Source organism: Stegastes partitus, unplaced genomic scaffold (assembly GCF_000690725.1).
Source record: "Stegastes partitus isolate 25-593 unplaced genomic scaffold, Stegastes_partitus-1.0.2 Scaffold279, whole genome shotgun sequence".
NCBI lineage: Eukaryota > Metazoa > Chordata > Actinopteri > Pomacentridae > Stegastes > Stegastes partitus.
In genome coordinates, this window is record NW_007578010.1 from 127,770 (window position 1) to 145,028 (window position 17,259).

Consider the following 17,259-nt stretch of genomic DNA (forward strand, 5'->3'; position numbering starts at 1 on the left):
AAATTTTATACAGAACCTGTTTGGTGCAACTGGTTTATTATAGGAGAATTTCTAAATGAGAAATGTAGAATAAAGTGCTTTTAATGAACTATCTCGATTGTAAGCTTAGATATGGTTTATTCTTCTAAATGAACAGCACATCACAGGTGAGCAGTTTGAGTCGTGCTTGAAAGTTGAAAATTGGATGAATTTTTTCACAGTTTACACAGTTTCATCCTCTGATAAATAGTATAAGTTAGCAGATTTCTCAAACATAAAATGCCTTTCAAACTCATTGGTATGTTTGGGAGTTAAAATCAAACCATAATTTAAATACTGACATTGACATTTTTGCGTCAGTGCTCAGTCACTCAGTTATTGGTGAGGAGCTGACTTCATGCCATGCTTTTCCTCATTTGCATTTGTTTCTGGGGTATTGTTTGGTACTTGGGGTCACGCCTTCTGATTTAGGAGAGGATGCGAATGAGTAACAGCTAAAAAAATAAGGCAAAATGATGAGTTTCATGTAAACAGGACGTCCTGACATAATGACACGACAGATACACACACACACACACACACACACACACACACACACACACACACACGGTGCTGTTGTTAACTAGTTGAGCAACAGAAAAATTGACTATTCTGGAGTTCAAATATTAAAGATTTAAGCAAAGATGATGCACTGAGACACCCTCAAAACCTGAAACAACCAGTTAAAATGTGGTAATTGTAAGATGTACTGATCCCTCACCTCAGGCAACTGTGGGATCTGAATCAGCCTCTTGAAATACTGCAAGTTACTGGAGCGATAGAACAAACTCTTTAGCCTGAAGGAGAGATATGATGAGAGAGAGGAAGAGACAGAAAATCAGCGTGAGAAGGGCAGACGAAGCAGAAATGTTTGACACTGTGAATTCATTCAACACGATACTAAGAGCTCAGTCATCTGGGTCACGCTCAGAGGAGCTGTGACCAACTGGTTTTCTGCCTGAATGTGCGACTGCAAGTGAACTCACTTCTTAAACTGCTCCTGGAAGCGATCTCTGTGGCCCTGCAGAGTGTCAGCTGGAAGGCCTGCAAGAAACACAAATGAAACACAAACACATCAGTGTTCAGGAACTATCCATATACTTACACAGATACAGCATGAACACATGTTGAACGCACACTTGTAGGATGGGGGTTGAGGCATACATCACCGCTGGCAGGTGAAAGTCTCCAAAATCTCCAAACGGTCGACTTATTAGAAACTTAAAAGAAAAAGCTCTTCCAAGCCGAGCTGCATGTTTGACTTTATCCGGCAGCGCTTTGAAAAAGTTTGAGGAGCCCAAGAAGTCTGAGAAATGCTTTAACTTGGAGAGGAGCATGTCATCTTTCAGTCTTTGAAGGAAACTGTCACAGAATTCATGGATTCACATAAATTATGTCTGTACAGCAGAACTTTTAGGGCTAAAGTTGAAGCTAGAAACTCAACAGCTAAATGCAGCGCAACCGAGAACCACTCATATGACCACATTTGTTCTTCTGTGGTGTGTGCGAGTGATTCAGCAGAATGTGTAAAAGAAAGTTCTTTCTTTCCACTGTCACCAAGGGCTTGTCCAAAGGGAATTGTTGGGTTTCTCTCTATATTATTGTGAAGTCTTGATCTTAACATCTAAATAAGACATGTACATTTGTAATGTTAATGTTATTTCTCAATAGGAAAGCCCTTTGGGTCAACCTCCATTTTAAATGTGCCGCATACATAACGCAGATTTGTCTTTATGACAAATGAATATTATCATGTGTATTTTATTGGCATTTTTTGAGATATGTTGGCAAATGTAACCTTCGGCTTGAATTTCTTTCTTTCTTTCTTTGTTGTTGAAGTTCTTGCATCCAAATAACGTTCGAATTCAAATTCCATAAAACCTCAACCGATGACCAACGATAAAAACAAAGTTCATAAACCACAGATGCACTTCATATGGCATACTTGGTCTGTCTACTTAAGTATGAACTACAGCTGACTTCTCAAAGTACATGCTATTTCATGCAGTAGCCATTCTACTTCATCAATGCATCTTAAATTTTTTAGCTCAAGTTGTCACTAACATACTCAGGCAAGGTGTTGTGACATATGTGATGTAACTGGGCAGAGAATTATGGGTAAAAATGATCAAAAAAAGCATGCTGGCTTGCAAACTGCAAAATCTAAACAGCTCTAATAGGACATGCAGGTATTTTTTGCATATTGCATTTGAAAATCTGTGTTGGGACATACAGCCATCAGCAAATGTATTCATATCCTCCTATTAAAGACGGAAAAAAACAGCTAACACTGAAATACGTTGAAATTGATAAAAATAAAAATACATAAAAAATTGCTGAAAATCATGACATTGCTTTTCGTGTACCTCAGAGATGTTCACAAGTCTTTTTTTGCAAGTCCAAGTCAAGTCTCAAGTCTAAAAAATAAATGTCTCATGTCTCTTCCTGTTTCAATGAGCTTTCTATCATCTGCTGCTCTTCGGTCTACTAAGAATACTGCAAAGCTATATCTAAGAAATACAAAGCATCTCCTCTATTATTATCCCTCCTTCATCTATGAGCATAAAGTACCAGCACTGATTAGCTGTTTGTTATATGATCACTTTAAACAGGGTCCTGCAATGCAAGATGAAGAAAACACACAATTAATGATTTCCTTTAAAGGAAATCGTGTTCTTCCAGCGTGAACATACAGTTAGGATATATCCTGCCCCCGATTGTGCAGGCTCAGTCGGACCACAGTAAGAACAAACATACAGAAAATGTTACACCTCACCCAGTCAAAGGCATTGGAGGCTAATTAGCATCCTTCTAATTAGTGCAAAGCATCACACTTGAGCTAAATGCAAACAACTTGTGAACAAAACACTCAAAAGAACTTTAAACACTTGTATCTGTTACTTCTGTGTCATTTGCAATTTTAAACAAATTGTTCACAAACAACAAAAGCAGAACTATTGCCGCCACATTATCTGAAAAATCCTGTAAGTCTATAAACTGGTGATATCAAAACATGACCAGTTTGGTTCCTAAAGGCACCTTTCTTTGCAGGACAAAAATGATTCCTTGCATAAAAGTAAAACTCTAAAAGAATATCATTGGACTTATTGGCTGTCTGGACTGGTTTACTAATGAAACAGTGACTTTCTGTGGAAACAATCAACAGTGTTGTTTTGCTGAGAACAAAAGATTTAACAATAATAATAAACCTACAGTAAGATCAGAATGGTTTATCTTACTTTCCTCTTAATACACTGGCTAAACATAAACAAGCTTGTAGGTGTCTTCCAGAGGCCTACTGTCAGACCTAGAAAAGTATCAGGCAACAGAATGGTGACATTTCAGAAAGATCAAGCTGGACAATGTCCTTGCACTAAGCCTGGCTCAGTGAGGGCGCATTATTAGGCCTCCTTGACTGAATACCCCCTCCACTGGTGCACTGGTGGCAGGAACAGCGAGCACTCTCATAGCCACAAGACAGAGCCTTGGGAAGACTTTGGCATGCCTCTTCCACAAACCTAGGCAGTCGCTCATTTCAATGCAACCGCCTGTAAAACCACATCTCCAAATTAAAATGAATGCTGTTATTGACCCTTATGGAGTGTATATAAAGTTTGACCTCTGTTGTAAAGATAACACTCTCTAGTTTTAGCCAGAGCAATCACAATCATTCCAGGTGCTACCAGAAAAGAGTTTTTCTATTTCAATCACCACAGAAAAAAAATATTTTTTTGATCCTCACCTAAGTTTTTTCTTGAAAATAAAGGAGCATAAAGCAGCATTAGGAGGTGGGAACTAAAACACACTGTAATCAAGTGTTTTCTGTAACTCTCAGTCAGACTTCTGCACCTGTTGACAGGTATTCTGGTATAAGTGCTCTTACTTGTCCAGGACAGAGACTGAGTGACGATTGTGAATTTTGTCTTTTCTCCAATCGAAGGGTATGAATTAATTTGAGAACGACTGTACTATGTATTGTGGCTTACTACATGGTTCTCTGCCATCCTGTAGAGCATGGTAGTGTGGCTAACGGAACACAGCTCCTCTGTTTTCGACACTGTGTCATACATAAACTACCAGCATAGGAGGAATTTCCCTTTAACTTGGAGTCAATAAATGCGAATCACCAACATTAGAGTTAACAAGGTTTTCGAATCACTCCAGAAATATTAAAAAAATGCAGGATATTTGTACTTGGACCACAAATATTGAGCACTTGTTACTGAGGCTGTAGTTGTGCAGTTTAACAGGCAGAGGTGTGTTTTTGTGTGTGACTCACAGGAGTGCAGCTTAAACAGCAGCTTGACGGTGTAGTCATACAGGTGGCTGCAGTCCAGGATGACTTGGATGAGGGGAGCCAGACGACACTGACCCGCCGCCGTCACCGACACCGACCGAGACATGTCCAGAGAGCTGAACACTGTGAGGAGACGGAGACCCAATCAATAAAAGTAGCCTTGAAACCGACAAATGCACACAGACTTGTATGAGCACACATCAAACACACACACACACACACACATTTTCACGCACATCAATCACATATTATTCACAACTCAATCAACTTGCGCTACCATACTTTGTATTCATTTCACTGCCTTGGCCATAATTAACAACTAAGCAACACACAGCTCACTCTTGTTTTTTTGTTTTTTTTGTAAAAGGCAGGAAACAGGTTTTTTTTTTTTTTTTTAGTGAAGCAGAGACGGATCAGCAACCTGAACACTAACAGGATTGTATGACTCCCTCTCTGCCTGCCCCTCTTTCATTTCCCTGCTGCCCTGCTCACAACATCCCCAAAGTCAGACCCTGAGAGCCTCCGAGCAGAGCAGAGGCGTGGTTTCCTGCACGGCTACAAAACACAGACACCTCGAGCCTGGCCTCTTTACCCCCAGATGACGTGATGCTTTTAAAATACACCAGACCAGAGAAGGAAGCTGACGGCAGCCTTGAGAATTGGGTGTGAGGTCGTCTGCCAGCAGCTCTCACACGCGGCGGATTTCTTTGTTTGTATATAAAACGCTGCATCTGATCATGGAAGGCATCAAACTTGCAAAAAATATCGAGTCGTAAGAAGGGAAAGCTGCACATTTTGTCTTGAATGCTAACGGAGAAATATGACTTTGGCAAATAACTCCATTTCTCTAGAGAGACGAGGAGGAGCAGGAGGCGGAGGGAGAGATAATATCATCATGAGGACGCAGAATGAAGGGCATGATAAATAGAAAGCAGAATGTAATTTCCTCCTGATCACTCAGGAGTGGAAGCGCACAGATTTTCCAGCATTTCTTCTGAGCTCCCGGTCACAACCCAGCCATCTATTTTTAGCCCGGGCCATACTTTAAGAGACATTAACCTGGGATGACTCACCCAGACAACAGCTCGGCTCCGGTACAGTATGTAACCACTAACTGCCCTGCAGCTCACTGAGGCAGATAAAGGTGGAGCTCAGATGATACGGCTGATATCATCCGTCCACGTCAGTGTCTGTTTCAGTGCACCATTATGTGTCAGTCAGACTGTCTGTCAAAGTGTGAACTTGTGTGCATTAATGTGTGTGCACTCAGATAAGCACAGCTGGCAGCTCAGAGTCAGACCAGAATAACTCACCTCCCAGGAAGAGGTTGAGCTCACACTCCAGGTAGTCAAACATCTCTACTGTCAGCTGGAAGCTACAAGAAAAAGAGAAAGAAATGATCAGTTTACATGTTGGTGCGCACACAGGTCTGTTTTTGTTTTATCACAGCAGCAGCATTCAGAAGCAAAATCAAGAACGTCTTTTCTCTCACATTACAACAGCTCTAGTAAATTTTTTTAAAATTATATATTATGTGTATATATATATATATAGAGATTTCATATTCACTCTCGTGATTTTCCAGTTGCTGATGAGTCTTTTCCTTGTTTTCTTGAATCAGTGTCTTTATTTCTAAATGCTCGATTGCATCCTTCCTGCATTCTGACATTTCGAGTAAAATATCAAATATAAGGCAAACCTGAGACTTCATAACACAACTTGGGAATAAACTTGAAGGATTACGAGTTGAATAAGGAAAGATAAGAAAATATACCTCTCTAACACAATTCTTTTGATCTGACTTTGACTTTTGTCAAAACCAGTTTCAAGATATTTCACTTTTTCAGGCCTCTGAAAATCCAAAGAATGAAGGAATTACGTAATCCACGCTAAACCTCTGCAGAGAGCTCACACTGATTTGTGTTAAAGCAAAACCTTACTAGCACAGTGGGAGAGAAGATGTTCCCAGAGGAAAATTCTACTGCAAAAAGTATGCTCTTCTATAGCTCAGGAGACAAAACTGTGAGTCTCATTTCAGCCTTGTTTTAGCTGCGATTTTGTAAGATATGTAGCTCAGTTGAGGAAAAAATGGAGCCAGAAAAAATTGAAACTAAAACCAGACTGGGAATCACAATTTAGTTTCCTGGGCTATAGAAGAGCAACTATGTCCAAACATTTTTTTTTCTCTGGGTTTTGTTTAGCATACTGTAGGCCACAAAGCTGATCCGTTAAGAGGAACTTTTCTATCTGGCCTTTGGGATATATGAGGTGCAATCAAAAAGTTCAGACACTGTCCCTGATGCATGTATGAAGCACATCATGGTCATATGTGGAAGCGATAACTACCATTCAACATCACGCGATCAACAGCGAGATCTGTGTGATGCTGGTTTTTGTGACCGCTGGTAGACGCGCATTTGCAAACACCACATTCTGCGTCAGTCAGCAGCTCAGAGATGAGCCAAGCTTCACGTTGATGATTGTCAGTGGTGACAAGAGGTGGGTCCGTGGTCACGACCCACAAACCAAACAGTAGTCTTTAGTGAAACAGTCTGGAGAGGTCAGAACATTTTCTTCAACATTCATGTGGTTGTGCACCAAGAATTAATCCCCCAGGGTCAGACTGTCAAGGCAAGAGTTCTACAGTAACCTCCTGAGGTGTTTGAGGAAGAACACTGGGCACAATTGACCAGAACTGTAGCTCGATGGCATGTGGGAGATTCAGTGCTCGGTCACAGCACATTGATTACATGTTTTTAGCCACAACAACACAATCGTCTTCCTCCACAAGCCCTGCTTCCCAGATTTCTTTTCTTCCTCATCCCCAAAATGAAATACAGGTTAAAAGGTCGCTGTTTTGACACTCTTTCAGAGATTCAGCATAGATGGCACTTTTCCTCACTTATAAATCATGACTGTCAGGGAGCGTTTCAAATGTGGCAGGAGACCTGGGAGCAGAGCACTGCTGCACAAGGTGACTACTTTGATGGGGAAAGCTGCCAAATTTAAATCAGGTTTTTGTTTTTTTACAGATGCAGCTTGTGAACATTTTGATTGCACGTCGTATGTCTGAAGATATCATATGTGATTGTGTGAATTTCTCAACTGCGACACTGTAATCACTACGAACAGCTCCATTTGGTTTATTCATGCTCGACTGTCGGGTTACGACTGAGGTTTTTCGGTTAATTTCACTCATTATTATGACAATCCCGCATCCTGCTCGGCAATAACGACACCAGTCGAAGCAGCAAACTCACAAGTTGTTGACGTCATTCTCTCCCGCCTCGTCGAGCTGTCTGTTTGACATCTGAAGGTTGCCGGGGAAACGAGGGTTCTGAAACAAAAGACGACAGGACAAAGTTTTAAATTCAAACCACATCGATTAAGCTCATTGTCCACCTGACGCGAGATCATTAGCATTTACTGGCAGAATCGGATGTTTATGAGCCTTAACGTGCATGTTAAATTGGTATTTAGTCAAGAAAGTGGTGGACAGAGTCAGTAGGATTAGTCAAAGATAGTACCTGAATGCCTCATGTTTGATAGCTGCTCTTTTATTTTACTATACACAGAGCAATTGTGACTCTCACACAGTGCTATTTTATCTTTACTTTTGTTTTTACACAGTGCTTTCTTACTTTTTTATTGTATTTGATCTTTATTCTGTTTTTCTGTAATGACTTTTTCTTATTTTTGAAATGACGCTGTGCTCTTTGTTCTATTGTGCCGCTAATCCAAAGAACTGCTACACTGCCTTTCATTGTTGTTTAACAATGACAATAAAGATCTATTCTATTTCAATTTTGAAGTTCTGAGGAATAGTTTGCTATCTTGAGTTTTGAAGAGGCTGAAAAGGCAACAACAGCAGTCAAATGCAGGAAAAACTTGCTACATATGCAAATATATAGATAATACTACTGACCAGAATAGTTTTATATAAAGGTTCTGAACGCTTCTTCCACTGCTGACCTGCATTTTTTTATTTATTTATTTATTTTTTAAACGAATCCATTTGAATCTTTCAGGTAAATATATTGTTTGGACTTTGACTCACAGTTTGTTCATGTTGATCACTGTATGTTCTCTCTTCCCAGCTGAATCCTATCAAAACAAACCCCTGGATCTTTATCACACAGGCTGTACATCTGATGTCTGGTATGCTGAATTCACATAAAACTGCAGCATTAAAAACTTTGCAAACGATTGTGAAGCTATTTCTCCACTGCCTGAAAGGTTAAGTACCCAACTGACACTATCTGAAGCAATGCCATATGTTCATGATGAGGGCGTTTAAGGATGCTAAAGAAACAAAAACAGAATGCAGATGTCTTTATATGGAATATTTTTCACATGTACTGATTTTATTTAAGATATAACGCTGAAAAAAAGAATCTGCACCATATTTCTACTGAATCATCCATGCACAACATGCCTAATGATGACTTTAACAGTAATTCTTTCTAGCTTGGTAACTCTTTTCAGGATAAATGTTAATGTTAGAGTTTCAAAAATGAATTAAATGTTGATTTATTGACCTTTGAGGCAAAAACTACATGCAACAATATTATTTTTTCATGCACTGTTTTGAGATTTTGATCTATATTTCTTCTATAACATGTCTCCTTTCAGATAAGTGAAACCAAAAACATCCAAAATACACATTCATGTGTTTATTTTACTGCACTTTGTCTTTTAAAATCTGAAGATTTTGATTACAATACGTAACTTTAAAGGCTGTGCTTTAAAAAAATGAGTTTTTCCTCTGAACCTTAAATCTTCACTTCAGCAGCACTTACTGTCCAGATTTATTCCCATCTACAGTATATTCTGAAGGTTTTTACAGAGGAGCTTATTCATACATCATTCACAGACAGATTTGTAGAATATTCTATTCCCAAAAACACAGGGAAAATTGATTTTTAATGGTTGTTTGCAGTAATTTTTGATTTATGAAGTGATAAAAAGAAAAATCTCTTGGCTCAAATATGTCAAAAAAATTAAACAAGAATTTTGATAGTGGCTTTATCCAGTGTTCACATTTCTGTTGGCCAAATGTGTGTCGATGTCATTAGTTAATGCCATAACATTTTAGAAAACTTCTCATACAAAAAATAACTGTGTGTAATGTAAGTATTTAGCTGGTTTTATCTATTGCTTAAAATGTTTACCTTGTGTGATGAGATTATGCTTGGGGACACGTGTAGGTTAAAGATCGGCCGGCATTGTGGTGTGTATCACAGCAAACATAGCAAATATTGGCATCAAAGAAGGGAAATAAAAGTCCAGAGAAAAAAAAAGATTTATACGCCCAAGTGTCACATTACTTCTTTAGTTCTCGAGCTGCGACTTGGCAAACTGCCCTCTGAGACTAAACCCAGCCTTGGCTAAGAATGAACTTCCAGCCTTCAGCGGAGCAACAACTAACCACATCTTCCTGTGATAACATCGGTCTGTCGCTCCCCCCACAGCTCTGCTCAGCTGTCTCATAAAAAGGCTACATTACAGATTCTTGAGAGGCCATTAGCGTAAAAGCTAACAGAATTTTCTATGAGGGCCCCCTCCCGCTGAGACTCGCTGGCATTAAAAGGAGAGTCTGAGACAAAGATAATGAGTGATGAGGGAGGCTGGCGCTGAGTTTTATAGGCCAGGCCGACTCACTTTGATGTGAAACTCCATTTTGGTGATGAGCAGTTTGAGGTAGATGCTGCACAGCTTCCCATAGCCTTCACTAAGGTGACCCTGTGGGAGAAAGACAAGAGAGAGAGAGAGAGAGAGACATGATCAAAGGAAGAATAAAATCCTTTTTTTTTCCAACCGGAGGCCTGAAGTGTTCACTTTTTAAAGAACAAAGAAATGAATCAGTTGGTGTTTTAAGGGAATTTACGCTGCAAACATGCAAACGAAGGGCGAGGATGTGAACAAAGGCACCGTCATGCTGCAGGGGGGAAGATACTCTCACTTCTTCCTGCTCTAGAGTTGAATCTTGAGCCTCAGTTCACTTCAGTCTCTGTGAAAGTGTCCCTGTTCTGCCAAGGAGTTAAAAGGGAAGAAGAATATCTGCTGCTATTTGGCCAATTGCCTCTCGCTTCCTTTTTTCCTCAAGCCCGGCAGTGCGGGTGGTAATGACATAACAGGAAAGCGAGGCCACAGCCCCGGTCACAGTGACCAAGCTTCCCGTATCCTCCCTCACAGTGACATCGGCAAAAAACGAAAAAGAAAGATCGAGGCCTCCACCCTGTTGCTTAAGGCATAACTGAGGAGTGACTCTTCAGATTCTGTGGCTAAATGGATTACACTGCACGCAAGTTTACACAATAAACGCCGCAAATTTCATCAGAGGTGTTTGCATGAAAACTATAACGAGACTTGTGCTCACATATGTTAACAACAATGAGATTTTTCATCGACACAAAGAGATGTTTGATTGCTGGCTCTGAAAAATCCTCAACAGGTAAGAGCTGGAATTCCCCACAAAGAAGCTACACACCAGCTTTTGTATAATTGCTGTGTGTGAACCACAACATGAGGCTGCTAGACGATGTGCGGTGAGCTGTGGCAATCAGTTTTGGCGTGTTTTACGTGACTTTTGTCCATCAGAGGCCGCCGCGTCTGTCACTCCACTGTGATGGCAGCAGACTGACTGCAAACAATCGTGCAATCTGTTGTGATGGACACAACAAGGAGGGCAGTCGTACTCTGATGCTCATCAACACAGTCCTCCTCAAACTTAAGCATAAATCCACAAAAATCTGATGTTGCACAGCCGCTTTCAGACGCACACCATAAACCCCAATTCCAATGAAGTTGGGACTTTGTGTAAGACGTAAAAAAAAAAAACAAAACAGAATACAATGATTTGCAAATCTTTTTCAGCCGATATTCAATCGAATACACAACAAAGACAAGATATTTATGTTAAAACTGATAAACATTCCTCAGCTTTCCCAGTCTTTTGTTGCGCCTGTCCCAGCTTCTTTGGAACATGTTGCAGGCTTCAAATTTAAAATGAGTGAATATTTGCAAAAAACAATAAAGTTAATCAGTTTGAACATTAAATATCTTGTCTTTGTAGTGTACTTGATTGAATATTGGTTGAAAGTTTTTTGTTTAACGTTTTGTCCCAACTTCATTGGAGTTGGGGTTTTGTAGTTTCTGGATCAGCTTTAACACAAGTTTGAACTACATGCAGTCACATTAACGAATAGTACACAAGCAACATACTTCAGGGAGTGTAAAGCGATGTAGGAAAGGCTTTCTCCACGTTTAGGCACTGATATTTGCCAAAAAAAACATCTCAGGGAGTTCAAAAGACAATGTTTTTATGCTAAAAGGCACAAAATTCTTAATTATTCACTTTGTTCTACAATTTTACATTCATTAACAGCTGAAATGTCCATAAAAGTATAACTTTAACGCAATTAAGACAGACTGTGACCGATTATTGAGACTACCTTATTATTCAATGTAATCAAGGTTTTGACAAAACATTAACAAGAGCTCAAGTTTAGTTTGTTGCATCCAGTTGTTTGTTTTACTTCTGATTTAACAACTACAGCATCAGACAGCAGCAGGATCTCCAGAGTGAGAAAATTCTGTGGATTTATGCACAACAGGAGTAACATCATGAACTACTAATAATTATAAGATATCCCCGGCATGGAGACAGGACTGATTAAGATCTATTGGCACATGAAATATGCCAGAATTCATAACATGAGTCCTGATTTCCACCACAGCTGTCAGGATATTTTAATTTTACTGGTAAAGAAGCGGATTATCATCTCAAATGCAGAGATTTTTCAGTGTTTAGGAAATGACAAATTAAACAGCCAGTCAGTTATCTGGACAGTCTTATAATCTCATTGCTAGTTCAAATTTAATCTTTTGTTTATTAGTGCATTATTATTCATTATGCATTATTTGGTGACTTTGTAAGACAAATATGATTGCATTGTTCTCACTGTTCGAATGAAGCTGTGAGGAATGTCACATCATTTTGTACGACACATTGATAAAGCAGCAATGTTACGTATTCCACGTCTGAAGAGGGTTTCAGTGAACGCGTCACTCAGCCAACCGTCAGCACTGATTCATGCTTTCTTCAGTTCAGCACTTCCTCCAGCCTGCTGTGAATTGGAGCTGTTACATTAACTTCAGTAGCCTGTCCCAGCACCGTGCGGAAGGTTAATAGCTCAGCTGCCTATTACTTACAGCCGAGTTATCAGATTATGATTGCTTCTGTGGCTTTCTTGTGCTTTTAATACGCTTCTAATGTGCTGGGGATCACAGCTGAGCTAAAAGAGGTGCTTTCAGTCACCAGTAAGTGGAGCTTTGCTGCTAAAAAGCTACTGGTTCATTCAGAACAGTACATTCACTTTGTTTATGCGCTGAACACCTCTACGCTCCATTTATGAATACACTCGAGAAGGTGTTTCATTCTGCTGTCATAACCTACTCAGACAGGATTAAAAAAGTTGAGTAATAAAATATTTGCCCACGTCTCTTGTAGTAAAAGATGTGGTTCCAAAAGCTATTTTAGATCCTGCCAGGGTACAAAAGCTGGTTTTATAAAATAAAATGCTATTAGTATTGCTTAATGTAATTATTTAGCTATAATGCATTTAAAGGCAGTTGAAAACAAATGAATGTTAATCTGATTTAGTTTGCTTTTTTTTTTTTCTTGATGTTGGAAAATGGTTCTCTTATTGAGCTGATAAATCTCAGTAACCATAAAAAATATGTATAAAGTCTGAGAGCTACACTTGCAAAGCTTTTGTCCAAATGGGACCTAAAATCACTGACCAGCTCACGTAGAACTGAAGTTACTGATTTGATGTATAGACCTCTCAAAGACAAAATTATAATATACTGATTTACATTATTTGATAACCAAAAATCTTTTATTCAACTGCCTTTTATCATCAAATATTTTAAAAATGACTCATCAGGAGAGAAGATTAAATGTGGCATATGGTCATACGGCATCGACATCAAATAATAATCATCGTTTCTTACCCACATCCTGCTCATATCAGTTAAATCAGCCTTGTTCCTCATGGAGTCCTTTATCACCTGGATGGACAACAGTGGAAACAGAGAGAAGAGAGCAATATAAGTAATTAAATGTGGACAGACTGAGGTTTTCTCTGGGTGACTGTAAAGACATATAACACAGAATCTTCAGAATTCTCTACATCTAAAAGCAAATCAGTTTTCAGGGCAATAAACAGGAAAACTGATTTGCTTCCTGATCTACGTGTGGAGAAATCAAATCGTCTTTACGTACGTTTGGGTGTCCGTCCCGCAGCAGCTTGTGGAAGACGTGGCAGAACTTCCAGCAGAGCACGGCGTTGCTGGACAGAGGAAGCCGGTTGACGGCCGCCCAGAAGGTGTGGGCGCCTTTCTCATGATGGGTCCCCAAGATGCAGGGTGACAGCGACAGTCAAGGATCCCTGGGTTACAGGTCGTGGCATTTTTATTTGTGTAGCGTTCAGTGTGGCTCATGGCTAAATGTATGTTTGAACATTACCCTTTCTATGTCTGAGGCATTTGCTCTGCAGACTGTCTGGTCATCCACCTTAGTGTCTTTAAAGCTTTTGATTTTCACTCATATAATTCTGAAATATTCTTTATAATTATTTTTTACAAATCTTTACCATCTTGATATCGAAAACCGACATTTTTAACATAATTTTAAACTGACTTCTTGCGGCTCTTGATGCAAAAAGGTAATTGCAACTTTAAAAGTCATCTTACAAGTAATGTTGACAGCTCAGAAAATCTTTTTGGTAATTGAAAACACCAGCAAAGAGGTGATTATGAGTTCATTTTTGTAAGTTGCGAAAGTGTTTGTACTGCCAATTCTATTTTTTTAAGAGCCAGACTGTGTATTTTGACAATCAAAATAAATAAAAAATATTTCCCAGATCTCTTTTTGGAAAGCTTAAAAGCCTGAGTCCTTTATTCATCTCGTCCTCTCTGCAGGATCTCAGATTTGTTGTTGTTTTGTCCTCTTTAGTCTGTTTGATGAAACAGAAACAGAAGAAACGTCTTACCGTCTGTGCTGCTTTGCGTTTTATTTCACACACGACTAAATCGTCTCTGCACCAAGGCCACGTGCGCAAGACGGGGTTACACCGAGTTTGTTGTTTTGATCTGCAGACACGGAGAAACGACTCCGTACACGTGGAAATACACACACTTCTTCTTACACGCAACCACACATAGACAACGTAAGGATATTCCTGGCATGCTTCTCTTTGACAGCGACCTCCTGTGTGTTGATGGCCTTATTGATGCTGACAGCCTGTGAAGAGGAGGAGAGGAAGGGCAGAGGAGAGAAAAAGAGAACACAAATCAGCCCACAGCTTTTGTATTCACAGCTTAGCAAAAAAAACCAAAAAAAAAAACATCAAGTGTCAAGTGTTTTCATTTTAAAAACTTGACATCCTTCCACCTTTCAGAAAGTTGCCTTTTCCCCTCTCTATCCACCTGGGGAATGGGAAGCAGCAAAGTTTTTACAGGAGGGTGATTGACCCATTTTCTTCAGAGTTAGTATTCAAGGCAGCAGCTGAGAGGCCTGAGCTGCTTTTGAGGAGCTCAACAGCCTCACAGGCAAACAACTGTCTCATCGGACGACACGTATGCCATCACACCTCTCTTTACAGGTGTCAACCACAGAGTGCAGCGAGGATGTGAAGAAAACTTCCCGTGTCTGGTTTCATCGTGGCATATGGGGATCATAAAATTGCAGAAAAGAGTAGAAACAATTAAGCATAGAGAGCGTAAACAAAGAGAAACAAACAGACCCGAGGCATTTTGAAGCCAGAAGCCTGCATTTCCACATTTCCAAAGAGCTACTCTTTGGTAAACACAGTAAACATTAGGACTGTAAGCAGACGGACCTAATCAGATGGCACCAACAACTACTCATGACTAGATGAGCAGGGGAGTATCTGTCTGTGCTGTGAAATCTACTGAGGAATGTTGGCCGGGATGAAACTGAACCCCTTCCAACTCAAATTAAACCATCGCCCAGCCTATGTAACAGAAACACCTTTGAATTCTGCTCGAATCGTGCAGACAAACACAGTTTAATCATTTACAACAATACGCCCAGTGTGCAGTCAATCATGACTAAAACATAGCTGCTGCAGTCATCTTTCATATTAACAGGCTGAAATGCAACCACGACTGGGTCTAATGAGAGTGTTTGATGCTGCAGATTTGGCCGTTTTGACAAAAATTCACCTGACAAGGAAACAGGGACGACTGTTCGTTAAAATCCAGTGTAGAAACTACTATTTCAAGAAAAAGTGTCTACAGCCATGTTAGCAGCACTTGAAACCACAGAGCTTAAATGCCATATTCATGAGGTGTAATCTTTACCATGTCCACCATGATTGTTTTTTTATCCAAGCATTTGCTAAATGGCACTAAACAAAACAGAATACAGTTGAAGCTCAAGTAAATGTATTATCTTGCTCATCCTTATTAAGTGAAGTTGGGTCATGTGATACATGAGTCATATTGTTTTTCTTTATTTTTTAAGAAAATAGGTATTTTCTATGTATTTTTATGTATATATATATATATTTCTATGTATTATTCTATATCATATTATTGTATATTATTATTATTATTACATTATTTATTACATTATTATGTATTGTATATTATGTGTTATTCTTCATATATTTCTATGTATTATTTTCTTATGTATTTTTCTATGTTTTTCTATTATTATTTCCATTATTCTTGTTGTGTCTTGTTGTTGCTATTTTTACTTGAGACTGTAATGCTTGTGTGTTGATATGTTATTGTCTGGACCCCAGGAAGACTAGTTGACGTCTTGGCGTCACCTAACGAGGATCCTTTTAAATAAACAAATACACAAAAATAAACAAACAAATGTCATTATTTTTGTGGGTTGCTGATCACTGGGGACAGGAATTACAAAGTGATAACTCTTGATATGCTACTGTCACAATAACGATGGTATCACAATAGTGATTCAGTATATTGCAGGATCATGTTCTACGATACATCATAATATCTTTGTAACTAAAGAACGAATATAGGCCAAAAAAGGCAAAACAAAACATGTGTTGTGTATTTGTTCACCACATTGTGGTACCACTGCATGCGTGCGGACTTTCATTATTATTTAGCTGATAAGTGCCACCGGTAGTAGTCAGTGACTCCAGCAAGTCAAACTGATCATGGAGATCTGTTTAGAGCGCCTGTGTTACAATAAATATTATAATACAATCATATCAGTATTTGGTAACAGTGTATCAATATTTGACAAAGCGTTGTGTAGAAAGGTCTGGCTGCACCTCATCATCACTCTCCTATTATTAAAAAAATGCTCCAGGTTGTTTGTATTTCTTTAAACCAGTCACAATTGTCTTAGGGGGTACTAAGCCCAGGATGTAGTTATGGTGCCCCTCAAAATAGTGATGGAGGAGTTGTTGTCGTGAAACACTTGTAAAAAGGAGGCAAAACCTGTCATTAAAATGACTAATTACCTTTAAAAAAAAAAAAAGCGGCAGGGTTGTTTGTCACAGCGAAGGGGAGTTTGAAAATGATAAGATGGAAATAGACGAAGGAGAGGAGAAAGCCGAAGAATTACACAGGAAGTATCGTAACGTATCCCATAACGTATACCCACAGTCTACATCTGCTGAGTCAGACTATGAAACGAATAATGTTGAATCGAGGTGGTTGCCATATCAATATTCTGTCCCACCCACATCGGCCTAAACCATCTAATAGTTCTTGAGACATTAAATCACTAAACCACTAGTCAAGGCTGGTTTGAGAGGACATATCAAGAGATGTCCAAAGTCATAAGGGTTCATCCTCTGGCGAACATGAATATCCCATCCAATAGTGGATGAGATATTTCAGTCTGGACCAAAGTGTTGGACAGACATTAG

At 39.3% G+C, this 17,259-nt stretch overlaps 1 protein-coding gene across 1 annotated transcript in view; it reads right to left on the bottom strand.

The window, feature by feature from the left end:
- Nucleotides 1-17,259, bottom strand: part of hip1 (huntingtin interacting protein 1) — a 51,306-nt gene that overhangs the window by 19,182 nt on the left and 14,865 nt on the right. The window contains exons 2-10 of the mRNA XM_008282629.1: nt 14,561-14,624; nt 13,605-13,747; nt 13,334-13,390; nt 9,977-10,057; nt 7,576-7,652; nt 5,629-5,690; nt 4,298-4,438; nt 1,005-1,062; nt 740-815 (exon numbers count right to left, since the gene is read on the bottom strand). Coding sequence (XP_008280851.1) covers nt 740-815; nt 1,005-1,062; nt 4,298-4,438; nt 5,629-5,690; nt 7,576-7,652; nt 9,977-10,057; nt 13,334-13,390; nt 13,605-13,747; nt 14,561-14,624 — 759 coding nt within the window. The remainder of the gene's footprint in view (nt 1-739; nt 816-1,004; nt 1,063-4,297; nt 4,439-5,628; nt 5,691-7,575; nt 7,653-9,976; nt 10,058-13,333; nt 13,391-13,604; nt 13,748-14,560; nt 14,625-17,259) is intronic.